The sequence below is a fragment of the Polypterus senegalus genome, chromosome 13 (genome assembly GCF_016835505.1).
Source record: "Polypterus senegalus isolate Bchr_013 chromosome 13, ASM1683550v1, whole genome shotgun sequence".
In the NCBI taxonomy this organism is placed as follows: Eukaryota; Metazoa; Chordata; class Cladistia; order Polypteriformes; family Polypteridae; genus Polypterus; species Polypterus senegalus.
This window is the reverse complement of record NC_053166.1, coordinates 2,235,515-2,262,393: the sequence shown is the minus strand read 5'-3', so window position 1 is coordinate 2,262,393 and position 26,879 is coordinate 2,235,515. Positions and strand designations below refer to the sequence as shown.

At 48.6% G+C, this 26,879-nt stretch overlaps 1 protein-coding gene across 1 annotated transcript; it reads left to right on the top strand.

Moving 5' to 3' along the window:
- Positions 1–87: 87 nt before the first annotated feature.
- Positions 88–25,512, top strand: LOC120542106 (ectonucleoside triphosphate diphosphohydrolase 8-like). The gene is made up of 11 exons (XM_039774269.1): positions 88–1,141; positions 1,246–1,363; positions 7,056–7,193; positions 7,279–7,396; positions 21,167–21,317; positions 21,408–21,567; positions 22,062–22,292; positions 23,397–23,663; positions 24,385–24,495; positions 24,590–24,727; positions 24,813–25,512. Exons 3-11 carry the CDS (start codon positions 7,086–7,088, stop codon positions 25,014–25,016), a joined length of 1,488 nt encoding a protein of 495 aa, XP_039630203.1. The 5' UTR covers positions 88–1,141; positions 1,246–1,363; positions 7,056–7,085; the 3' UTR covers positions 25,017–25,512.
- Positions 25,513–26,879: the final 1,367 nt, after the last annotated feature.

Genomic DNA, 26,879 nt, shown 5'->3' with positions numbered 1-26,879 from the left:
TGTGGGCAGGGTGACAGCAGGTAGCCTCATCTTCTGATTACAGACTGCTGTAAATGTTAGTGGTGGCAATCGGCTCCCATCACTGGGGCATAATGGGCAAGAAATGACATGACAGCTGAGCCCTAAGAGCAGGGGCATCCACATATATAGCGCCTTTCATGGCATCCCAGATAAGTGACATGCAAATAAGTCCAAATCCTGACAGATTCACTCAGAGGTCAAGGATCTTCATGTTTGGTGCCAGTCTGTCACTGCCAACTGTGGGCACCATCTAGACAGTGTGGTCTTGCTGGTAGCCAATGGTGAGGTGAGGCAGATGGGCACCTCAGAACCGTGAATGTGGAGGCAAAACCCGACACTGCATTTATTTAAGTAGAGATGCTGTGAATGGCATGAAGGTGGCACACATGGTGACCTACGACACTGTAGGTGTGACTTTGGCACGTTCGGAGCTCACGCCTTCTGTAGGCCCAAATCCAGCACCATGATGTCACTTTTGGTGTCTCACTTCTCTCTAGTGACCGAGGTTCTTCACTAATTAACTTGAATGAGTTCCACTCGGTGGCACCTTTGACAAATTGGTGGTCTTGGCTCTCTTTGTTATCCCCTTATTGTTCTCCCTCTGCCTATGCTAACATGTCTTTGGTCGTCAGATCTTCATAATCCTCTTGTTCAGCTGTCATTATCTGGTGTTTTATTGTCTACGAAGGGCACTTTAGCCTCTTGTGTTTCTTATTTTATTGATCCTTGAAATGCCTAAGTGATGCCCCTCAACCCACTGACCTTGTTTTACGTGAACACCACCCAGCACTTGTCCCTGCGCTGCCCACACAGACTTTGTTCTCGGCTTTCCACGCCTAAAAGGATTTCCCAGCGACCCCCATTATTATTATTCCCAGAGTACCTAAACGGTGGCAGGCGGGCACATTGCTGGCAGCAGTCCGCTCCTCCTCTATTGCAGGGGGCCGCACCTCTTAATACCTGAACAATGGCCGAGACTAATCTCGTTCTCAGTTTCCACCGCTGCCAGGGCTCAACTGGACGCTGGAATACCTGACCGAAGGCCAAGACCACAGACCACCATTTGTGCTCGTTTGCTACTTCAGAATGGACTTGACCCGAGCGAGCACCGGGGTCCTGGGTGAGTACCTCAGCCCCTCATCCTACCGGACCTCCGATAACCTGGTGACCGCTAAGGCAGTTTAGTCAGGTGGTCACTTCAATCCAAACTTTGTTTACTTGCAGACAAACCAGGAAAGTCGAACACTAGAAGTTAAAAGAGAAGACCCCACGCGACCCAAACGATTCAAGTCAAAGTCCACCTGGCTGTTCAGCGCTTGCCGTCTTTATCTTCTCAAGCCAGGTAAGGCGTTCCTTCACTTGAAGTCTTTGCACCGTTCAGTTTCCATCTTGGGCCAGTTGGGATGCTTCTGGAGGCAAAGCTGACAGAGGTGACAAACAAGTCCCCAACTTTGTGCAGTCAGTGTCTCGGTGGCTGAGTCAGCAGTAGTTGTGTCAGGTGAAATCAAACAGCTGGTCATTTGTGGTGGTCTTGTTACTTGTCTGTAGAATTACTTTTAGCTTCTGCAGTCTACTCATCAAGGCGCTATATTAGTATATCGGAATATCCTTCAGCCTGTTTGTATGCATCTCCTTAAAGTGTCTACCCTTGGGTTTGGACGGGACGACAACCACCACTCAACCCGATGAGCTCAATCTGACCCCAAAGCTTCTTGTCCTCAAGGGCACCTGCACCCCTTGGCATGAGGGGGACCCACGCGGTATTAGGCAGGTGGCAGATCGGCGTTTACCTGCACATCAGAATTGTACCGTTGAGTGACCAGGCTGTCCCCGGGCCTTACACCGAGGGTGTGTCATCGTCATTACCTGTCCACAGATGGCGCAGTGGTGTAAGAGGTGGGGTTACAGGAGTTTGTTCCCATGCCAGCTCCGGTGAACCCCACAGTGTTACGTCAGGCAACTCCTCTTGAAATGAATTAATGGATGCGCTTTTTTGAGACCCTGCATATTGAGGCACCTCGTAGTGCGACCTGAGAAGTAAAAACCAAGGTGGTCCTAACGGAGAGTCCTGAGCGAGGTTTCATTCAGTCATGCTGTGTCACTTTTCATATATGTCTATTTGTATGGCGCCTCTCCCAAGTGTGGCACCTTGAGCTCCTGGACGGCAGTTTGTGTTTGGGCTCCTCTCTCCTTTGCCCCACATGCTCTTTTCTTGGTGAACTGCCCCTGGCTGACCGTGGCACCAGAGAGCGGCCGTGTGTTTCACATCAGTGAGTCTTTCAGGTAAGAATTTTGTGACACATGAAGGTAAACCTGAATTTAAACTTGATCCGGGAGCCCTCAGTAAGACCAACTGATTTGCCAGGGAACAACTGAGGACTAGTGGCAGGATTGGCACTCCAGCCACTGTAAAAATCTCACTCTGTCCCAGTGTGGTGCCGAGGTGTGCCCGTGCCATGCAGGTCCCAATCCAGGTGGTTTTTTGTGTGGTGGGTGCAGCGACGCGCCATCAGTGCCTGTGCCCAGCCTCCTCCTCTAATTGCTACTCTCCGATTTCTTATCGCAGATCCTTCATTTGGGCCGAGCGAGTTCTCATCTTTATTCACTGGTCTTGGTAACCATGGAAACGGGCTAAACAAAACCAGAGAGGGCGCGGTGGGGGCCGGTCAGGGTCCTGTGTGCCACTTTCATTTATTGTGTGCACTGAGAAAAGCCAGAAAGGCGTTGAGCTGGGTATGTGTGACAAAGGATAATGAGAGGTGGCTCAGGTGGGCCGGGTACAGAGGGACCCTCATGTCAAGGTACCTCTAGGACCTGCCACCTTCAAACGTAGAGTCCAGTGGATCCCAGCTGGCTGTCACTTTAGATGATGGTAGCAGGAGATTTTGCACAGACACGTGAAGTGAGTGACCGAGGAGTGTGCTGGACGGTAGGACTTGAGTGACCGTCTCCCTAGGACTGGCGAGTATGCCCGTCGTCATCTACGTTCTTGTCATGTTTGTTACTCCTCATGCCACCAGTCGACTTAACTCTGGATGGTGTTGATGACAAGACGTGCACTCGGGGCACTGAAGGGAAAGTAAGGGTTAAAAAGGCGTCTCCTGAGTAATCACACACGGGGCAGGCGGGGGGGCACACTGCGTACACTGAAGGTCTGCTGTGCTGGGATGTCCCGCTGCTCCTCAAACGTGTCCTTAACTCGGTGCCGGTGACAGTAGTCCTGGTGTCACATGTCACAGCACATTACAGTGACACTAATTCATTGCATGGCTGACCAACATGCAACACGTCGCCACATTCTGATGCCAGCCAAAGGTCCAAAGAGGACACTGCGTGATGAACGAGCCGCCGACCTGAGTCAGCCAACGTTTACAGAGCAGGATCTTGACGTGCGCTTTGCTTTCTTGTCATTTGAGTTTGATGGCAGGTCGGTTTAGTCCTTTTGGTTACGACCTTGGCACAAGTTTTTGACCACATCTTTTTCTTGCCAGCCTTTCTCGGTCTCAATTTGAGATTGGGGTGGACTTCCTGAAAACGATCGATCTTAGTGAACGGTGAACAAGATAGCAAACGGTGTAGGTGAAGAGTGAAGCCGCTCGTTATCTGACATTTAAGAAACGCGTCAGTAACTGCCGATGACTATAGGATTAGGAACGAGGACATTAGGGGGTCCGCTCAGGTGGGAGACAAAGTCAGGGAGGTGAGACAGCGTTGGTTTGGACATGTGAGGAGGAGAGAGAAGGGTGCTAAGGATAGGGCTGATGGGTAAGAGGAGAAGAGGAAGGCCTAAGAGGAGGTTTATGGATGTGCTGAGGTGACGGGTGACAGAGCAGGATGACGAGGACAGGGACATAGGGGCTGCCACAGCTGATCATCGTGTTCCAGAAGGGGAGCAGCCGAAAGAAGAAGTGCCTGTCAATGACAGATCTCTCGGGTCTCAATGGTCACAAAGATGGTCACTTGCCATTGTCACTGCTGCCACTGAGCGGTGAGTCCCCTTTGGATGTGACAGATGACACCGTGAGCTTGAGGAGTTAACTCACAATGGTCGTAAATTGTCTACAGCGGGTAAAGCTGCAGTGAGCTGCCTTTGTGCCAATTCAAGAACTCCATTAGAATGTTACATTTATGTGGCAACATCAACCTACTGCTTCATTCGTAATCTTCTTCTTCTTATTATTATTAATGTTAGATTGTCCAAGTGGGAGCATCGGTGTGCTTTTGTGATTTGCCAATGGTGGCCTCTGTCTCTCTGTGACAGAATCACAGGCAAAAGTCCAAATAAAGCAAAAGATTCAAAATAGCGAGCTTATCGGTTCACTCGTTAATTTCCAAACGAGATCGAACTACGAGATACGAAAGTCGTAACGGCTGACCGACTCGTCCGGATCGGCAACTGCACCACCAGGACCCGCGGCCTGGAAACCTGAGGCAACGCTGGACTCGACGAGCCGCACTTCCAAATCACTTCCCCAATCGGCGATCAAAATAAGCAAAAAGGCAAACGGTATCTAGGATTAGGTGATTAAAGTGACTAAATATTAATAAAAAGTGAAACAAACTCCAAATCAATATAAATACAAACGTATCTCTCACCCCCAACATAACACACACAACCCCAAAGCCAATGTTCTACTAAAAGGCGCCTCCCCGTCCGTACACTCGGCACGACGCACACATGAAAGTCCCAGAAGTGACCTCGTCCTGCGGTGAACATCACACCGATGTAACGCTCGCTCGATCGCTCAGAAAGCAGTCTCACCGGGCTCTCCTCGGCGTGTCGGTCTGATCCTGAACCCTGCGGTTTGCGCAGTGAAGGTGAATGCTTGCCATCGAAAGCAGCAGGCGTGACAAGGGTGTCAATTCGGTTTCCGGTGACGTGTCCGAGTTCTAACTGGTCCTCCTGTTTATTTGGATGGAATTGATGTGATTGACAGGGACTGTCACCTCGAGGGCTCACGCCTCTCCAGCGTTCTCCTTCCTCCTTTGTCTCCAGGGGCAAAACATTTACACAGACACACAGTATGAACAGGACAACGCAATAAAGACGCGACCTTTAAGAGGTCCCCAGTCATGGAGCTCCGCTACAAAGTGCTTAGTATCACAACGTTTTTGGGAAAACTAACTCAACAATTCCAAACCAAAGTGAAAGCAGAAAGTACACAAAAGAGTTGGAGTGTACTTATCTATATTCATGTTGCTAAATCGTAAATAACGATAGCCAGAAGACGAGTGGTCACAAAAAAAACGAGGAGCTTAAAGTGTAAAGGAGGTCAAGAAACGGAAGGATAGTGCAACGGCTGAAGTGTTTAAAGAGATGAATCCGTAATCTCGGACACCACACAGGATTTTAAAGGCAAACTTCTGTGAGGTGGCACATAGTGCCCTCTGGGAGAGGCAGCCCATAGCAACAGGGCAGAGCATCCTAGCAACAGTCAGATAAAGGACAAAGCTACCAAATGGTGACGTGACACACGTAAAAATAACCAATGATAGTTAAGGTGACATTAACTTGTAATTCGGGTATTTGTGCAGAATGCCCACGTGTCCGTATTCTCTGAGATAAGTGAAGATCTCGAAACAAGGCAGCAGAATAAAAAATGTACTGAAAAGAAAGTCGTTTCAAGAGGGTGTCTGACGTCACAGCAGAATCTGCAAAATAAAATTAAGGGACAAAAAGAAAAGAAACTCACGTGGCTGTGACATATCAGGGACAGCCAATGACACAAAGTCGTGTGTCTTTTTCAGAGGGCAGCGGCTCGGGGCCTGGCATTCATTTCTACTTCCATGGAGGCCCTTTTTGAGCAGGCAGCGCAGCTCATCCCATTGGCCCGATTTCATCAAGACGGAGACAAAGCGAATGTCAGTTGTGCTCGAAACGCCAAAGTCGTCGGTACGTCGGGTGCGTGTTGAGGGCAAAGCCAAAGTGGTCATCAAACGAAACACAAGTGGGGTCCCTGCTGTGATCTGATTGGCTCCGCACACTCGAGGCTCCAATGAGGCCCAGGCGTTGCCCAAAATCAGTGCGCAGGCTTTGGCCTGCAGTGGCCCAACAAAAGTGTCAGAACAGAGGAAGGGGAACCGCACAGGACCCCCCGGGCCTCATTGACAACGGCAGTGATAGTTTATATGTCAAGAATTCACTTCCAAGGTGAATTAAAAAGGACGTAACGACACACCAGAGAGAGCACAAGCCGTCATCTCTAAACCAGCAGGGAACAAAAAGGCAAATGGGATCTGAAAAAACAGGAGGAGGAAACGTGTGGCGGAGCGGCGGGCGTCTCGCTGTCCTAAAACTGGCGTCTTTCTGTGATTTCCTTGGGGTTTGGATGCACTACGCCTCTTGTTTCTCATTTCAAGAAAAGTCGACAGAATTTGTTTTAGTTGCTGGCACTCATATGGCCGCCCGCCTGTTGTTTCCTAACCCTCGGTGGGCATACGCCACTTCGTTTCGCTTCATTGTTATTTCACAGACGCCTGGTCTTAGGGGTCCGTCTTTTTTTTTATTTCTGTCTCTCGTATTTGTGCCCGTTGGCCGTTCACCTGCTTTTGTTTGGACGTCTCGCTCTTTGACATCTTTATCTTCATCGTGCCCGGCATTTGTCATCGTCTGGCTCTGCAGCTTTCACAGAAATCAGTGACACATAAGAAGGCACCACGGCGTGTAAAGGCAGGGGGTAAGAGACAGCAGGAAAATAATGAAGACAACATTCACAAAGACGTACAAAAAAAGAAAGAACAAAACGATTCAGTGAAATGACAACACCCTTGAGCCCCCCGTCACCCACTGGGCTCTGCCTGTAGTGGCCATACCAGCACCCCTAGATGGCAGCCACGAGCACAACAGTCGATTTACATGTCTGTGCTGACCCCGTGTGGCACCTTGGCATGCTGCCCTGCGTGTCCCTGGAGCGGGTGAGTCCCTAAAGGTGCTGGTGACACACAGAGTACTCACAGGAAGGTGGGCACATGTTGTTCCTCCTCTCATGCCGCCCCTCTCTAAGGCGCCTCTGTCTCTTCACTTTGTCTTTCAGGACCACATCAAGTCCAGCCACTGCCTGAAGATGGGGGGGAAGAAATGGCTGGTGGGTGCGGCCATGTTGTCAGCGGTCATCGCTCTCGTCCTTCTCCTGGTCAACCTGACGTGGGTCAGCCTGCCCGTGGGCTACAAGGTACAAGTGCCCGGAGGTGCCCTCTGTTCTGCTCGCCCAGGGGTGCCCTCTGATCTGCTCACACTGTCTCTCTCTCTCTCCCCAGTATGGCTTGGTCTTTGACGCCGGGTCCACTCACACCGCCCTCTTCTTGTATAAGTGGCAGGAGGACAAGCAGAACAGCACAGGACTGGTCACTCAGGTTATGGTCTGCGATGTGAAAGGTCAGTAGGTGACGCTGTGGGGACGGAGTGGGCTGAAGTGTTTTGTGTTTCCCATGAAATGCGCTACATACATTGTTGTGAAAAAGTATATGCCCCCGTCACACTCGCCTCTGTTTTTGCAAATCTCCCACAATGAATGGCCGCAGCATCAGAGAAAGGGAACCCGAATGAACACTTGGGGGGTCACAATTCTCAAACACCCCCTTTGGAATCCTGGAATCCTCAGGGAATTCTTGAATGAGTCGTCACTTTGGCAGGCTGGCCTTCCCTCTGAAGACCCCATCATGGTCCATCGTGCTGGGGCTCACCAAACTGTTCTTGGATGGTTGGCAGAAGTTGCTGTCAGTTGAGGTTTTGGTCCCATTCTTTATTCCTGGCTGTGTTCTTAGGCACAATTGGGAGTGAGAAGCAACCCCGTGTGACATGAGTGGTCTCAGGATGCTTTAGTGTGGGCACAGTGACACAGGACTGATGGGAGCGCCGCTCACCTTTTGTTTTTTTCCAGTCAGAAAGGGGATTCATCCGAGATGATGGCTTTTCCCCCAGCAGTCCAATCCCAGAATATCAGTCTGTCCCTGATGTTTTTTCTTTGCTGCCCTTCTTGACCCCCCACCAGGCCATCCTACCAAAAGTCTTCACCTCACTCCCACCTGCCTGCTGCCGTTCCTGAGCCAGTGCTGCCCTGGTGGTGCCCCCCGATCCTGAGCCAGGAATAAAGAATGGGACCAAAACATCAACCGAGAGCAACTTCTGCCAACCATCCAAGAACAGTTTGGTGACCAACATGACGGAGCCCCTGGGCAAAACTAAGTGGCTTGGGGAATAAAACGTCGACGTTTGGGGTCCATGTCCAGGAAAAGACCTTAATGCCATTGAGAGGTGGGTGGGCAAACAAAAAAAACCCACCAATCCTGACAAACATCAAGCGTTGATTCTGCCAGAAGGAGCGGCGGCCATCAGTCAGGATTGGGCCCAGAAGTTGGCTGCCAGACAGCCTGCCAGGGCGCATTGCAGAGAGGGGTCTTGAAAAAGAAAGAAGGGCCAATCCTGCAAATATTAAACAATGGAAGCCTTTAAACGTCTGAACCGCTCGTCATTCTGCTTCAGTCTGACAGAAAGATCTGAAAACACTGAAGCAGCAGACTCGGTGAACACCAACACGGGGGTCCTTCTCAGAACGTGTGGGCCGCCAGTGTACTCCAAATCAGCCACACTGTCTTTAACACGTTCAGCCTCACCTCAGTGTTGCTGCTGCTGCTTTACAGTAAGTGTTCACACTCCCTTTACCCCTCAGGCTCGTTGGATTTGCCGTTTCGCACATCAAGACATCTCATCTCCCACACACCAAATATGGACACAGAAAGAAATGAACTGTGAAGAACTGTGAAGACGAGCGACTTGACTGATCAGGACAAGCAAACGTCAAAGAGCCAGCTGGTGTTCGATGTCATCGACTCGGGAGCTCGGCTCTTATAGGTGGCGCTGGCCTCCTGATCACAGACACTCTGTCAGTGACATCAAGGACGAGTCCCGCCATCGAGGAACCACGCGTATGACATGACAGCAAGAAAGCACTGCCAAGGGAAGCTACGCAGGCACAGAGGACATCTAAGCTTGAACCTTCACTTCCCATCGCCGGCAAGCGTGCTAACCTCTGCGCCACCGCACACCCTGCTGTAATAGTCTCCAAAATACAAAACCACATCAGGAACAAGAAAGGAAGGAAACTGAAAGCAGTGATCCCCTTATACTTCCAAAGAACATTTTTCCCTGAGGCTTGATCAGGGTCTGAAGGAAAGATGCTTTGCACATTTAGAAACGTCTGTTATAACCACAAGTGGGGACGTTTTCATCTGATCAAATGTTACTCACATTCACAACTCAAATTATCTTCGAGCTCTGGAAACTGATATCTGACATTCAAGAATGGCTTGTGCCCAATAATATAGTTAGAGCAAATTACCATTGAACTACATTACCCAGAGGTCTCCAGGGTTCATTTTCCTAACCACACACACACAAACAGCATCAGTGAGAAGGTGAGAGGCTGAGAATGACTTCACACCGGGCTGCATGTCCAAGAGACACACACACACACACCAGCGTGTGCCAGGTACCTCTCAAGCCAAGTGCGGGCCACATTTCGTTTTCTCCCACCTAATCCTAGTCTGTACGCTCAGCCGTTTTCCTCCTCCTCGTCCTCCTCCTCTTCCTCCTCCTCTCTCAGTGTTCTGTAGTGGTGCGGACTGACATGAAGCCCAAGTATTTGGGTCGAGTTCACTCTTGGGACGCCTGTCTTATTACCCAAATTCGACTTCCAACACGTCCCCAGTTCTCACTCCTCCTTATGCTTATTTCAGTTGTGCTTCCTAAGAATTTCATCAGACCCTAATGCACTGCTGTGTTATGGTGGGATTTCCCTCTCCTTACCCTCTTTTCTTTAAGGGTCCGTGTGCCCGTCAAGTTGGTCTCCTGTCGCACTTTAAGATGAACACACACACACACAGTAACGTCACTCCCAGCACTTTAACCCACACGAGTGTCGTATGAATAACACGAGCACAGGCCGAGACTCACTTAGCATTGGCACAAACGACGGGCGACGTCTTCACAATGTCTCAGTCCTAAATGTCACCTTTGGTCTCCAAGAATACATTCAGACGCATAAAGACTCGACATCCCGCTATCGGCCATTTGTCACCCAGGGAATGTTTGACATTAACGACTCTTCATTACTGGACTGAGCTCCTCATCCTCACCTCGATTAAAACCCACAGATCGGATCTCGGGCACTTCTGCACTGTGCCAGGTGATCAAAGAAATCTGTCTTCATATTTAGAGATTGAAGTAAGAAGGTAAAGTGTAGAACGTTAAAAGCAGCCTGGCGTTTAATACACGAATAATCCTCTTTAATAAAACCCCTGTGTGCGTCCAGGTGTCCGTGTGCCTTCTGGTGAAGTGCGCGTGTGTGGGCTCGTGCGATGTGCATGGCACCATGGACGCAGCGCCCATTATTATAACGGGCTTAATGTCTAGTGATAATAATAATACCAGTAGAAAAAAGCATACAGGAAAATGTGGATAGCAAACTCTGGAAATATACATCTACACTCACCTAAAGGATTATTAGGACCACCATACTAATACGGTGTTTGACCTTCAGAACTGCCTTCATTCTACGTGGCATTGATTCAACAAGGTGCTGAAAGCATTCTTTAGAAATGTTGGCCCATCTTGATAGGATAGCATCTTGCAGTTGATGGAGATTTGTGGGATGCACATCCAGGGCACGAAGCTCCCGTTCCACCACATCCCAAAGATGCTCTATTGGGTTGAGATCTGGTGACTGTGGGGCCATTTTAGTACAGTGAACTCATTGTCATGTTCAAGAAACCAATTTGAAATGATTCGAGCTTTGTGACATGGTGCATTATCCTGCTGGAAGTAGCCATCAGAGGATGGGTACATGGTGGTCATGAAGGGATGGACATGGTCAGAAACAATGCTCAGGTAGCCCGTGGCATTTAAACGATGCCCAATTGGCACTAAGGGGCCTAAAGTGTGCCAAGAAAACATCCCCCACACCATTACACCACCACCACCACCCTGCACAGTGGTAACAAGGAATGATGGATCCATGTTCTCATTCAAATTCTGACTCTACCATTTGAATGTCTCAACAGAAATCGAGACTCATCAGACCAGGCGACATTTTTCCAGTCTTCAACTGTCCAATTTTGGTGAGCTCGTGCAAATTGTAGCCTCTTTTTCCTATTTGTAGTGGAGATGAGTGGTACCCGGTGGGGTCTTCTGCTGTTGTAGCCCATCCGCCTCAAGGTTGTGCGTGTTGTGGCTTCACAAATGCTTTGCTGCACACCTCAGTTGTAGCGAGTGGTTATTTCAGTCAAAGTTGCTCTTCTATCAGCTTGAATCAGTCGGCCCATTCATTCTCCTCTGACCTCTAGCATCAACAAGGCATTGTCGCCCACAGGACTGCCGCATACTGGAAGTTTTTCCCTTTTCACACCAGTCTTTGTAAACCCTAGAAATGGTTGTGCGTGAAAATCCCAGTAACTGAGCAGATTGTGAAATACTCAGACCGGCCCGTCTGGCACCAACAACCATGCCACGCTCCAAATTGCTTAAATCCCCTTTCTTTGCCATTCTGACATTCAGTTTGGAGTTCAGGAGATTGTCTTGACCAGGACCACACCCCTAAATGCATTGAAGCAACTGCCATTGATTGGTTGATTAGATAATTGCGTTAATGAGAAATTGAACAGCTGTTCCTAATAATCCTTTAGGTGAGTGTATATCTGTACTAGGGGGCTTTGTTTGACAACCAGGGCTGCGCCAGCCACTTTGTGCCTCTGCCACTCGCATTTCTGGATTTCACTTTCACCAAATGACAAATCTTTTATTTCTCACGGATAGGCCTCTTCATTGGGAGGAAACCCCTTGATGGCAACACGAATTAGACGATCTGCAAGTCTCCGACTTCAAGTTTAAATCCAAACCATATATTTGATCTCCTTTTGCTGTAACGTTATTTCACAGAGCAGCAGGGCACACACTTGGCACAATTTAGGATCGCCATTGCACCTCACCTGCATGTCTTTGGACTGAGGGAGGAGAACACGGATGAGAACATGCAAACTCCACGCAGGGAGGAGCCGGGAAGCGAACCCTTAAGGGCCTCCTAAATGCGAGGCAGCAGCAGCACTACCCACTGTGCCACCGTGCCACCTCTGTTATTTCATCCATCCATCCATTTTCCAACCCGCTGAATCCGAATACAGGGTCACGGGGGTCTGCTGGAGCCAATCCCAGCCAACACAGGGCACAAGGCAGGAACCAATCCCGGGCAGGGTGCCAACCCACCGCAGTCTGTTATTTCACCAAGTAATAATTTCTGTTTGTTTACGCCAAGTTTTTTGAGACTTTTGAATTTTTGTCCTTCCATTATCTCTAACCTGCTCTCACGGTTACCGTGCCAACATTTTTGAATTCTCTACGACGTTCTGCTTTGTCTTCTACTCTTTGTCTTTTATTTCTGTGGTTAAATTTCTCGGCACAAAGTCTCGTCTCGCAGGACGTGAAAGTGTCTCTCTGAAAAAGTCTCGTCTCATTCCAGGATTTTTATTGTAGAGAGATAGTTGTTTTCTTTATTCCTCTCCTTTCTCCTTTTGTATTCTTTATTGTGTAGCCATTGTCAGAATTCCTCAAATCCCAGATGTTTCTAAGGTATTGCACTTTATAACTTCTCCCCACCATCTCTTCTACATCTCTAACCTCCAGCCATTACACAGAGTAAAAGACAAGCAGGAGTTCAATTACAACTTTAAATAATATTCATAAAATGATAACAATAGGCACATAAGTACAAGTGAGCACCGGCGACCATACAGCCTGATAAATGCCGAGGCGGCCCACGGACTTGTTAGTTACTTCAAAATGTCTGCAGTTCATTGGTGGTCAGCTGTCTTCAGGACAGGCCGCATGCCGGTCTCAATATGGCGGCCGAGCTGTGCTCTTCATTGTGTTGTCTTTTTCAGTTCATGTTGTGTGAGATTCTCCGTCATCATGATGGGATGGGATGGGGGGAGGGGAGGGGAGGGGGGAATTAAAGGAACCAAATTTCGATGTTCTCAGTCCGTACCCATCACACCAATAGGGTATCATGATCCACAGTGGCCTCCGATTCAAAACCAAACGGCCATCTTTAGGCCAACAGAATTCTGGCTTCACACCCGCCCCGCTGTGATAAATGGTGGTGGTGGTGGTGGGGCGATGGTCTGGGGCTGCTGGGCTGCTTGCTGTGACTGATGATCCGTGAACTCTGCTCTCTACCAATACAACTCCTGAAGGAGAATGTCTGGCCGTGACCTCAAGCTGAAGCGCACTTGGGTTCTGCAGCAGGACGATGATCATCCAAAACTCAGCAGCAAGTGAGTGAAGGTTTCTGGAGCAGCCGAGTCAAAGTCCGGACTTGAATCCAATTGAGAGGCTGTGGCAGGACCTTCAATAAGCACGTCACGCTCGGCAGATCTGAAAGAATTCTGCACAGAAGAGTCGGCCAAATCCCTCAGACTCGCTGCCGCTTACGGCAAACGCTTGACTGCAGTTGTCGCTGCTTTAGGGTGGCACCACCGGTTAGTAAGGTTTAGGGGGCAATTACTTTTTCACATAGGGGGCCATGTAGGTTTGGCTAGTTTTTTTTTTTTTTATTTCCCGTAATAAATAAAATCATCACTTAAAAAAACTGCACTTTGTGTTTACTCGGGTTATCTTTGCCTGATATTTCAGTTTGTTTGATGATCTGAGACGTTTAAGTGTGACAAACCTGCAAAAAAAAAAAGGAAATCGGGAAAGGGGGCTGTTGTGATGTGGGACTTAACATTTATAACTTGATAAATGTTTTGTATGTCTTTATTTATAATTTAGGCAAACCAAAGTCATTTAGTGTTACTTTGGTGAGAGGTATTCGTGTTTGCCCCCCAACCCCTTTACGACTGTCTCTTTGTAATTTATGACAGGATTTAGGGGATGTGTCACCTCTTAACATGCACACGTACCGGTCCTGGGACATAACGACGATTTTACGATGTCACAATCATGTCACAGTCATGTGTGCCCCTCTGTCATGCACCTCAACATACTACACATCAAATGAAACCTCAGAGTCTCTTCTTTCCGATGATATCAACCATTTTGACACACAACAACCACAGCACTGACACTAAATCCTTTTTTACAGAGAAGTAAATACTTTTTAAGAGCTGACTTTTCCTACCTTTGAAGGCTCTCTGCAAGTCAAACATCAATATTTCTGAGCATTCTGTCCGTAAGGCTCCAGGGAATATAATCCAGTAAAACGATTAGGTCCAAAACACACGATAGATCCTCAAAGGGACAAAAACTCCAGAAAACGTTTTTTAACTCGAGACTAGCTCCGACTTTTTTTTTCATCTCTATTGATCATATCAGACGTAATTTGTTTCTGTCGGCAATAACCCTGCTAAAGCATGTTACACAGAAGTGTTAGCTTCTGATTGACACCTAAGTTGGCCAATTACGATGGGTCTGGGGGGTGACTGGCACCTCGTATAGCCAACGAGTGTCACAGACAGCTGAACGATGACGCACAACTCCAAACCCTGGTAGAATCTACCAGTTTGATTGGACGCTGTGAGTGTCACTCCAAACTTACAGCCAATGAGCAGCTGAGCACGCCGATATGTAACTTGCCATACCAATTGTAAACAAAATCGATCGAAGCTGCGCGAAGCTGGCATTTGTGCCAGTCTGCAGACTTGGTGCGTGGTTGTTTATTGTGATTTCACCAAGTTTTTTCACATTTTAAATATGGAAATAGTACAGATAAACGTAAATACACTCTCGATTAAATAATAGATACATGTACGCGGCGTGACAGTGATCAATCGGACCAGGTGACGTCTAATGGCAGAGAGTGACATGTGCCACGCCCTTGTGCTTTCTGCCAGCAAACGATTGCTACAATCAGTGGCACGTGGAAAAACGCTGAGCTGTATTGTAACAGTTTGTAACAAAATGTTTATAGTTTGTGTGCATTTTATTTAAAAAAAAATACATATATATATTTTTGGCCCATAAGCCTTGTTTTGACTATTTTTATATTGAAATGTGTATTTTTTATTGTTTTTATTATGGAATATGAATTTCCATAACTAATAGAGTGACACTGTGTGTAGATTTAGATTCCTTTAGGTGTAAGCTGTCAGTAGAGCCCTCATTGATATCTGTGGCTTGAAGCGTTCAAACGTTATTACACAAAATGTGGATAAACCAGAGGTTCTCTAAAAAGCACCTGGACATGCCACATAAAAACTGGTGTCAAAATGTCATTTTACTGGTATTCTTTTCAAATTTGAAATGCGAGTAGTCAACAAGTGATTCTGTTGGTACATCGTGTGTTTCTGTCCCCACCGACCTACTGCAGCTTTAGAGGCCTTTATTTTCACAAAGAAACTTAGGCGAGAACAAAAAATTTGTTTTTTGTGAGTTCTAATGTGCATACCTTTGATCAGTCACACCTACAGTGATTCTGACTACTAAGGGTGAAACTAGAGAATGTGACCTTTACAAAGAGACCAGACATGTGTTTATACTCCAGATAGTTCAATAACAGCAATGATTCTAATTTGGAGAGGTCGAATTACAAGCGATTTAGCAAAAATGACCCCGCTTGATAAGGGACCAGTCTGACGAGTGTTTCTCTGCTAAAGTCTTTGTCTCATCCCCCACACAAAGCCAGGTTAGCTTAACATGTGGTCTTGGGGGGTTGAGGTGTTAAATGTCCTATTTCTCCCATTGGTCTGAGATATGGCTGTTTGGAATTGGCTTGTCTCAGAGGCCTGTAAGTACCATGATGTCCTATTGGCTGTAGGGGTTGGACAGAAACCTATAAATCTGCTTACTCAACCACATTCTCTCTCTCTGACTGACCCACATATGATGAAGAAGCATCTCTCTTGCTAACCTGTGATGATGAAGACAACACAATGAAGAGCTCAGCTCAGCAGCCATATTGAACAGACATGTGGCTGAAAGCTGAGCACCAATGATGCCTTAACTAGAGACATTTGAAGTAACTACAAGTCTGTGTGCCACCTGAGTTACACGTCACCATTTTATCAGGTTGTATGGCTGCCAATATTCAAATGTACTTTGCATTTTGTTATTATTTATGAATATTATCAGTAATACATTATTTTATGTGTAACTTAACTCCTGCTTGTCTTTTACTACATCTAATTGCCTGAGGTTATAGATATAGAAGGGAAGGTGGGGAGAAGTTACAGTATATAAAATAATACGTTATAAACAGTTGTAAGTCTGTGAGATTAGACATTCAAACGCTGCATGTTAATAATACAATAGGGGATAGTAGAACAATATAACTCTACCAAAATAAAACAGGGGCGAATACTTTTTCACGGCGCTGTGTGCAGGTCGGTCCCTAACCTTTCCCATGATGCTCTTTGGTTTACTGATGCCACCCTAATGCTCTGCTCAGCTCTTACTTACACAGCGTAAAGCTCTGTTGACATCGGCACACAGTTTGTCATTTGTCACAGCTGTGCTGTCCTACCTATATGACATTAAACTGGCCCTCTTCTCACCTACGCATGCCTAAGCGCTCCCTCTGCTATATGTGTGTTTTTTATTTCATTTTTTAACCAGATTTTATATTCTTTAATCTCCGCTCCGCTTATGTGCCCCTCACTCCACCAGCTGACTGCCAGCCTCCTCCACGTCACACTCTATGGCGAGTTGAGACTTGGCCACCACAAGCAGACCCCCTCGTCTCTAATCCAAGGTGGACTTGTCAGCCCCCCCAACTGCAGACTTGATATGGGATGCCACAGCAAGAAGGGAGGGAGGGCACCAGGACCCCAACGCACTTCTTCTCGGACTGCCCCCCCCATACAACTCCCTGCAGCCCCCGCTCGGCTCAAACACAACAACCCGCCCAAATGTCCCAAGCCCAGCACCACAGGAGTGGCCCGAGTCACAGATGAGAGCAGACAGAGGAGCTCATATCTCAGGCCCACCGGCAGTTTGACTTTCACACCTTTGTTTTTTCTCAGTCGCTCTCACACTCACTCACACTCACACACACTGTCACACTAGCGGCTTTTCTCACCTCAAGTCTGGCTGCCCTTCCCCTCTCCCTTCCTTCCTTCTCCTCCATGATGTTCCCCTCCTCACTCACACGCCAGCCTCTGTTTGAGTCGCTCTACCTTGCGCCATGTGTTGGAGCGCACCTCGCCTCCGCTTACCTACCAATACCTCTTTGTTCAGCAGACATCATCATCTAGAGATTGTTGTGGACTAACATTGGACGTTTTTGAGAGATCAGAGCTATGTATGTTTTAGGGTAGCTGCTGATTGGCACAGATATCACAGTCACGTGTTCTTCTGCCCATGCGGGGGACGCTCTCCCGTCAGAGCTGAACACGATCAGATACAGAGGTGATGTTAGAGTGTACTTACCTTCCGCTTGGCCAAAATGACATTTTTTTAATATTTTTTTATGATTTTTAAAGTTTGTCGTGTTTCACCACCACATGGGCGCAGCAGCGGGGGACGGCTGGTCTTTTTACATATCTGTGCGTCCCGATATCAAAGCCTGCGAATGCTGTTAAGTCGAGGTGCGCCGCTGCATGCTTGTGTCTCACAGGGCTGAGCTGCTGCTCCCTTTGTGCAGTAAGACCCCTGACCTTCAATAATCCGCTCTTAGGCCCCCATATAGCTTAGACGACCAGGGGCCTCATGTATAACGCCGTGCGTAGAACTCGCACTATAACATGGCGTAAGCACAAAAGCCGAAATGTGCTTACGCACAGAAAAATCCAGATGCAGGAATCTGTGCGTACTCCAACTTCCACGCCCTTCCGTTACATAAATCCCGATCAGCGTGAAAACTAACGCTCGGCACGCGCTTTATGTCCCCCCAAATCCTCCCAGAATTACGCCTATTTGAATATGCAAATCAATATAAATTGCCCTTAAGCTCAGCCTTCTGTGAAAAGACAATGGGAAAAGCACGGGGGAAAATATAAGAATTTCAGCGAATACCAAGTGGAGGCAAAGGAAAAACATACAATTTGTTCAAATAAACCGTGGAATAATCAACAAAAGGAAGTTGATCGAGTGACGTAGCGTGTTGGAGAAACTTGAAAGCTCACGTTCACAAAATCGCACAGTGCCGGAAATAAAAAAGAAGTCACATATCAAAGTCGCCGTGAAAAGGGAGTCGTAGCCCACCGTCTGAGTGTCATATGAAAGTTTATTAGGGTACAGAGAAAAAAAAAAGGCACACGGTGGGGAAAAAGCACGAAATGTCAACTTCAATCTCGAATTTTCCACTTTAATCACGTAGTTTATTTTGTCATTTAGTAGAACATCATAAACTTCATCTTAAAATCGTTTAATTAACCAGTTTCTCAAATCACATTGTAATTAAAGTCGCACGTTAAATGCTTTGTTTTGTATTTGATCTTCTACTCGTATGTGATCTGTGTGTGTGAATCACTACTTGCTTCTTAAACCGGCTCTCTTCCTCCAACTGGTCACAGAGTCCATGACATTCGTGATATTACAGCTCTCTGAATAACTCAAATACTGAGATGTATACGTGATGTCATTTTCATGATGATAGGAGTTAAAGCACGTTATTAAACATGAGTTTCATGAGCCTCGTGCTCATGACATGCATTTATCTTTTGCTGAAATTTGTCGCTGCTTTTAGCTGTGTTGTTATTTTCTCTTTCTGTTTTATATTCAATATATGTTGGCGTAGCCGTCACTGCAGTCCTTGCTTTTCTTTCCCCAAGTAACCGATCGCCACACAATCAGCTCTGTAATAGAAGTTAAGCCATCTGTAAGCTTAGCCCGATTCTTCAAAACGTTTAAAGAACATTGAAATATCTTCGTAGTACATGTTTAATTATTCTATCCTTCACGACACTCCCAGTGAAGAATATAGATTATTTAAATGAAGTTAAAGTTTTATCTGTATAATTTAATAAACATATTTTGCTGCATTTCACCTTAAAAATGATCTCGTCATCAAATGTAAATACGCGCTTTTATAAAGTGGCTCAGGTTGTGAGATATTATAACTGTAGTGCAAGTTTACAGTGAGGTGATTGCACTTATAAGTCCTAACAGATCTACAAGGAGCAATGATTGAGTGCGTTTAGAGTTCTTGAGATGAAACTGTTTGTGAACCGCGAGGTCCGTACAGGAAAGGCTTTAAAACGTTTTGCAGTGGCTGAGACAGCGTGTCCTTGAAGCTGTATACCGATAATTCTCTTTCCGATCAGCTGCTGCTGTGATTCACACTCAGATACAGTGATATAAATACTCCGAGTCGTGCAGTGAGAGAAATATGGAAAAAGATGATCCGCTGTGGCAACTCCTAACAGGAGGAGCTGAAAGAAGAAGAAGAAGAAGAAGTGAGAGTAACAACGCTAAAGCAGTTCTGGTATTTGAATACTGTGGCTGTTCCCTGGCCCATTATATTGTTACGAGTTAATTACAATCAGATGCATTACACTAATAAACAATATGCGGTTAGTTTCTGTGTATTTATAAAGCCGCGTCATGAAAATAAAGAGTAATCACACAAGAACAGTAGCACTGCTTTGACGCTGGCTGTCGGCAGTTTGCAAAACCGAGCGGAGAACTTGCGTACGACAAGGTATGAGGTACCGTGGAAAAGTGCGTGGCTTTACACCAAGTGTAGGTTTTATACATCGCGATTTGAACATGGAAAAGTTCTTACGCAACATTTCTGTGCGTACGCACCGTTTATACATGAGGCCCCTGGTGTCCAAATACATTTTAGTTGAACTTTATTGCCCAGAGTGTTGCTGAGCCCTAATCAATATTCTATGTGGGATACGCCAGCCTGAGAGAGGGAGAGCCTGCCCAGGACTCACACAGGCGAAGGCCCTCCATGCAGTTTGCTTCGTCTTCTGTCGATGAGAAACTCGGCCCCTCCACTCCCAACACACAGTCTGCCTGCTGGCTTCGTCTTCAGAGAGCTCAGCGACCAAAACTCACAGACGTCCATAACAAAGAAAATGAAAGTGAAAAGGCAGGCAGGCAGGCAGGCAGGCAGTGTCCTCTGCTAAAATAAATGATGTCTTTTTATAAAGCTGCCTCAGGCCTAATAGCACTAAAACTAATAATAAAGCATTAATAAAGTATCTATCTATCTATCTATCTATCTATCTATCTATCTATCTATCTATCTATCTATCTATTATATAGTGCCTTTCACTCTATCTATCTATCTATCTATCTATCTATCTATCTATCTATCTATCTATCTATCTATCGATCCTTCATTGAAATTCTCAATACGTTCTTCTAGAAGCCTTGTGGTGTCACAGTGAGGGTCAATGCACTGTATGGTGAGGTTCAGAGGAACAGGACTTGCTGGGGTGGAGTTTTCAATGAACTTCAGTCATCTCTTTGAGTGAGGAACTAAGGGGGCAATTACCTTTTCACGCTGGCATAACAGATAAAAGGTAACTTAAAGACATGAAGTGGCCCTTTTGAAATGGTGCTCTGTGTTCACTCGGGTTCCCTTTGTCTGATTTTACACTTTGTTTAAACATCGAAAGCCATTCCTGTCATCGGATTGGCTGGCCCTGTGCTGGCTCAGCTGTGGATTGGCCAATAGAGGAAGGCAGCTTGATGGCCGAGGTCTCCAGGACTCTCTGAACAAATCCAAATCCTATTATGGGATGTCATCTCCTGTTGAATTCTGCTCTGCACTTCTCATATTTCTGTTGTACTGAGGAGGACTTGTGTTCTGTTCTGTTCTGTCTTGTATTGTATTAACCCCCCTTTTTTTTGACACCCACTGCAAGCCCACCATACCTGGAATGGGGGGTCTCTCTCTTTGAACTGCCATTCCCGAGGTTTCTTCTATTTATTTCCCTACAAGGGTCTTTTTTTTGTCTTCTTAGAGAGTCAAGGCTGGTCTGTCAAAAGGCAGGACCTGTTAAAGCCCACTGCGGCCCATCTTGTGTGATTTTGGGGCTACAAAAATAAATTGTATTGCACTCATTGTGACAAATACACAATACTGGAGCATACCAGGAAGGGGGCAAATACTTTCTCACAGCACTGTCTGTCATCAGGTGGCCTAATACCCCGATGTCTGCCATCCCCAATTGTCCCCTAAAATCTCTCAATGTCTTCTCGCAGGCCCAGGAATCTCGAGCTACGCCACCAACCCTCCGGCCGCCGGTCAGTCCCTCAAGGTCTGCCTGGACACTGCGGTGGCCACCGTCCCTCAAGAGAAGCAGCGGGAGGCTCCCGTCTACCTGGGTGCCACTGCTGGCATGCGACTGCTTAAGTAAGTTGGTCAGAGGACACTGGGCCAAGCACGCCAGGAGGGGAGGGGGTATTGGCGGGCACTGAGCATCTTACTGCTGCCATCCCACAGCATCACCAGCCCCAGCCAGTCTGACCAGGTGCTGGCCGAGGTAGCCAAGTTCATCCAGCTCTACCCATTTGACTTCCGCGGCGCCCGCATCATCTCTGGAGACGAGGAGGGGGCCTACGGTTGGGTGACCATCAACTACCTGCTGCAGTCCTTCATCAAGGTCAGTCCATCCAGGTGGCCTCGTCGTTTCCTCCACTGTCCCTCCTGTCCATCTTTCCTTCTGCACTTATTGCTGTGGCCTGCTTTACTTCTCAGGGTGCTGGTCGCCTGCCCTTTGGTGTTCTCGTGTCCCCAAGTGCCACTCGCTTTGTTTCTCGAGGCTGTGGCCAACTAAGTCTGTCAGGTCTGGTGTTTGGTCAGATCATCTCCATTGGGGTCAGTTTGTCCGACACCGGCCCCATTTCTGGTGTCACTTTTTCTGTGGCCTGCTTCATTTTTCTGACCAGTGGTCACTTTATCTCTGTTTTTTTCCCCTCTTGTTCTTGCAGAAGCGGGCAGCTCTCTTCTGACATCTTCCAATTTGCTTGAGTGTTGGTCACTTGCTCTGTGTCCATTCTGGTCAGTTCCTTTTGGGCATTCTCTGTTTCTTATTGCGCTGGCCACTTTGTCTGCTGTGCCATTCTCACCAGGTGGCGCTCTTGCTCTCCCTTTCAGTGCACATTTGAAGGCAAGTGGAAGCTGCCAACTAGTGCCAAGACCCTCGGGGCGATGGATCTCGGAGGAGCGTCCACCCAGCTGACCTTCACGCCGGCTGTGGCCATTAAAGACAAGAACTACGAGTCCAACTTCACCCTCTACGGGAACAAATACAACGTCTACACGCACAGCTACCTGTGTTACGGCAAGGAGCAGGCCATGAAGAAGGTGCAGGCCAACCTGATCCAGGTGAGCCACTTGGGGTGCGGGGGGGTCGTCCCAGGCCTCAAACTGTGGGTGGACATGACTGACCAGAATATGAGCTCCATCCATGTTCCGCCACTTGTCTGGTTGCAGGGGCACCATTCTGCACAAACATGGCCTGCCATCCCTTTTCCCTGCCACCTCCTCCTTTTCCTCTGGGGGGATACTGAGGGGTCCCCAGGCCAGCCGAGAGATCTGACCTCTCGAGCATCTCCTGTGTCTGCCCCAGTTGGAGACACTGGAGTAGAACAATGAAGTCCCCCATGGAAGGAGCACCTTCCAGCACTTCCCCCAAAAACGTCTGGCCACTTTGTGACCCTAGGAGTGATGTTGTGGGGGGCGGTCACCAAAGGCTAGGGACCAGACTAAGTGCACTGCAGACCACCCTTATGAAGTTTTAACGAGGGTCCAGTAACCTCACCGGCAGAAAAGGAAACGGCAGCCCTGCCCTGCAGCCAAGCCCTTGCAGTGGACCCACCAGTCATCAGGGTCCGGCTCGATGTGGCACGGGTGGCAGTGGAAGGCATGTGACATGGGACGTGACCTCTCTGGCTAGTGTGGCAGGTGGTGACATGCCCTCTGGATGTGGCTGGGCTCACCTCACCTGGAGGAGAAGGACTCTGGAGTTGCCCAGGATGGTGTGGGTTTACTCATAGCCCCCCAGCTCTGCCCACATACTTGGGTCACATGTCTGTTCCTTAGAGTCGGGGGAAGGGCTGTGCCCATTGTCATTGGCTATGTGCCAACAGTTGGGTCAGAGTGTTTGCCTAAACTCACAGGATTCACCATTAAGGAGCAGGCCATCGGGAACGTGCAGTGAATGTGAATTCCAGTCATTGACCACTAAGTGGACACAACAGACCAGAGTCGTGGACTCTTTGAATGGACGCTGGACTCTGATCCCTCCTCAAGTGGCCTGAGCTGACCAGACGGTGACTCACAGCACAGTGACTGACCACAGGGGAGGGTCAGCTGACCAGATGTGTTCCCATCTCACTGACCCTGTTGGGCACACAGCTGGTCAAGGCTCCTTCCCACTGACCATGCCAGAGCAGCGTCTCTCACTGTCCACCTCTTTGTTTTCTTTAGCCCTCAAGTCTCTCAAATCCCATTGACCACCCCTGCTACCCCACCGACTACCAGCTGAACATCACGCTTGGCGCCATCTTCAACTCTCCCTGTGTCTCGTACTTGGGCAGTGCCAACCTCAACACGCTGGTCATCTTCACCGGGACAGGAAATGCCAGAAAGTGCCAGGAAATCATCAGGGGCATCTTCAACTTCCAGGCTTGCGGCTTGAATGCAGACTGCACCTTCGATGGCGTCTATCAGCCCCCCATCAGCGGCAGCTTCTTTGTAAGTCCTCTGGAGGCAGTTGGTGTCCAGGGCCAGGGTGGACGTGTAGAAATGTCTGGTGAGAGGCGATGCTGACCACCTGCTCTGCTCCATAGAGACCCCCCTGTCTCTGTGACTCAAAATGACCGTGATATGTCCACTCGTCCACTTCTGGACAAACTGGAGATGCCCACCCAGTGCTTCACAGTGACCATGGCACTCGTCAGTCCACTGCCTGGGATGGCTGCAGCTACACCTGTCCGCTGACCACATCAGCACTTCTGCCATTGCAGGACTTTTAACAGCCCACGCGGTGCTCCAGAATGACCGTGGCATATTGGTGCCCACCTCTGGACAGAGTGGCAGGTACACTGACCACACTGAACTCTGATTCTCAGAGACCACTCTATTTCAGTGCATCAGAATGACCATGGATGCCAAGTGTCCACTCCTGGTCTAATCATTCTAATGTCCAGGGTGACCTTTGATATGCTGACCTCTACTCACTGACCACACTGCTTCACCGAGGTCACAGGGTCCTGAGCCCACCACACTGCAGGGCTTCATGATGACCCTGACATGCCAGCGGCCACGTCGGGTCTCATCAGATGCCCCATAGTGACCACACTTTGTTGGCCATGCCGTGTGTAATGGAGTCCCCTGTGAAGTGCTGAGCAGTGTGGCAGGGGCACATGGTTACCCCCCTCCCATGCTAATTGCCCCCTCTTGTTGCTGTCCACAGGCGTTTTCTGCCTTTTTCTACACGTTTGACATTTTAAAGTTGACCCCTAAAGCATCACTCAACGTCACTTTGGACACCATCAGCAAGTTCTGCCAGAAGACCTGGGCTCAGGTGAGTGCCCGCCTGCCTGTCTGTCTGTCACTCTCTGTCTGTGTGCCAGTGACAGCAGTGCCCACCGTGTCCTCACCTCCCTCGTGTTTTTCAGCTCAAGGCCGAGTACCCCACTGAGAAGGAGGACCGCCTGCGTGACTACTGCACCTTGGGCTACTACATCACCACCCTGCTGGTGGACGGCTACAAGTTCAACGGCACATCCTGGGACAACATTCAGTTCCAGAAGACGGTATGGGCCGAGGGAGTAGGGGGGGCTTTTCTAGTAGGTGGGCTTCATCTGGCATCTTACCTGCTTGTCGTCGTGTGTCCCACAGGCTGACTACATGGACATCGGCTGGACGCTGGGCTACATGCTCAACTTGACCAACCTCATCCCTTCCACATCCCCTGGCCTTGTCAGAGGTCATGGTCCAGGAGAGTGGACGGCCTCGGTCATCTTCACTGTCTTTGCCGTATTCCTCTGCTTGCTGGCCTTAAGTGTCCAGTGTCTGGAATCCCGACAGATGAGTTCTGAATAGAGTGGACATGTGGGACATGTGGGTGACCCCTCAAGTCAGTCTTTGTTGTGTGTGGGCCCAGGCACCTTTAGAGTGGATGACCACCATGTAAACACACAGCTGTGAACGCACAAGGTGGCTCCTCCTGACGGGTCACCACCCACCCGCTGACCTCTGACCCCTCCCTGTGCACCGCCCCACACATAGGTCTCCTCCCACCACACATCATGCAAGATCACCACTGACCTTTGAACCTTTCTTCAGACTCTTCAGTCCTCTTAATGAGGTATCATTGACCCTCCATGGTGCCCTGGATCTCCCCCATCCTGGTCTCACAAGGCCTTTCTGCTTGACCCTTGAACTCTCCTCAAAGCCCCCACCATGCCTGACACTTTTTGTTATTCCTGTAGCTCCCTAACCTTTGACCCTTCCTAGTGTGGACACTTGACCCCTTCATTGAGGTCCTCATGCTTGTGTCACCTCTCCAGTCCCCCCTTCCTGCTGTCCTGTGATTGGTCAAGCTGGAGGTCTGTTTGTTGTATGTTTGTGGACTTCATGTTGAATGAATAAACATGTGGCCACCATCTTACGACTCGACTCTTATTTGTGCCACCCAGGACTGCGCTGCCACCCTCAAAAAATCTCACTCGGCTGACACACCACACGTTATCAGGAAGTGGCACCAAAGGGTGCCACAGAGCTTAGTGGAGGCAGGGGTCTGGCACAAGTGGGATGGTAGGAGAGGCAAGAAGTGCTCCCCCTGCTGGATAAAACGTGCACTGAACTCATTTACTGCAATGGGCTCTCAGGGTGACCGCCTCAAATGCAAGGCGAAGGTCACAAGGGCCTGGTGAGTGACCACTGGACGGGCTGACCTTCACGTCATCCGTCACAGGATCGATGTCATCAAGCGCCTGCAATGACCACAGATATCGTGCCCGGCCTGACTGGTGGGAGCGCGGTGGAGAAAGAAGCTCCAACTAACCTTGTCTTTTTGTCTTCAGCACGTCGCGTGGAGCCGCTGCCACGGGTTCAAGTGGTTCGGGGTCTGTACGGCTTTCCCTTCTTGATGCCATGGCTGCTCCTCGGACTTTTCAGACGACTGGCGCACAGCTTTAGCTTGGCAGACTGGACCTCGGCCTTCAGGTCCCCAAAGAGGGAAGTGACTCGCGGGCACCTTATTGCTTCTGGAGATTTTCAAAGGTCATTTTGCCAAGTGACAGCACAGAGTGGCCTGAGAGTCCCCAAGGAGTTCAGAGAGGGTGTCCCTCTGAATGGGTGCAGGTAGCTTTTAAAGAGGAATTGTGTCCTCGGGTGTTTGATTTCAAGTCACTTCCAGGTCCGCTTATGGCCGAGGTCCATCCCAGTTGCCATTCCCTGACTTGGTTGTCTTTCTTCTTGCTCGACTCCATTTGCTCCTTCTGACTTCAGAAGTTTGTGCACCGAGGCCTCTGCCAAGATGGCAGCGCAGGTCTGATGTGACACCTGGTGACGTCTGAGGGGTTCAGCCATTTGGTTTGGAATGGAAGTGGAGGGTTGGGGCGGCCCAGTGAAATTATGGAGTCTTAACAGGCCAGGGGCCTCATGTATGAACGGTGCGTACGCACAGAAATGTTGTGTAAGAACTTTTTCACGTTCAAATCGCGATGTATAAAACCTACACGTGGCGTAAAGCCGCGCACTTTTCCACGGTACCTCATGCCAACTACTTGTTCTGCAGACCCCCCCATGCCAACAAGATCACAAGGGCCCCCACTCTCAGCCTCATCATCACTAATTCATTAGTAGCTGCTGCACTAAAAGCGTCCGCCGTCAGCCCTAGAGACCCCTCAGGTGGACCCTTTCTGTCCGAGTCCCAGTCAGCTTCAGTCTCACCTCACACGT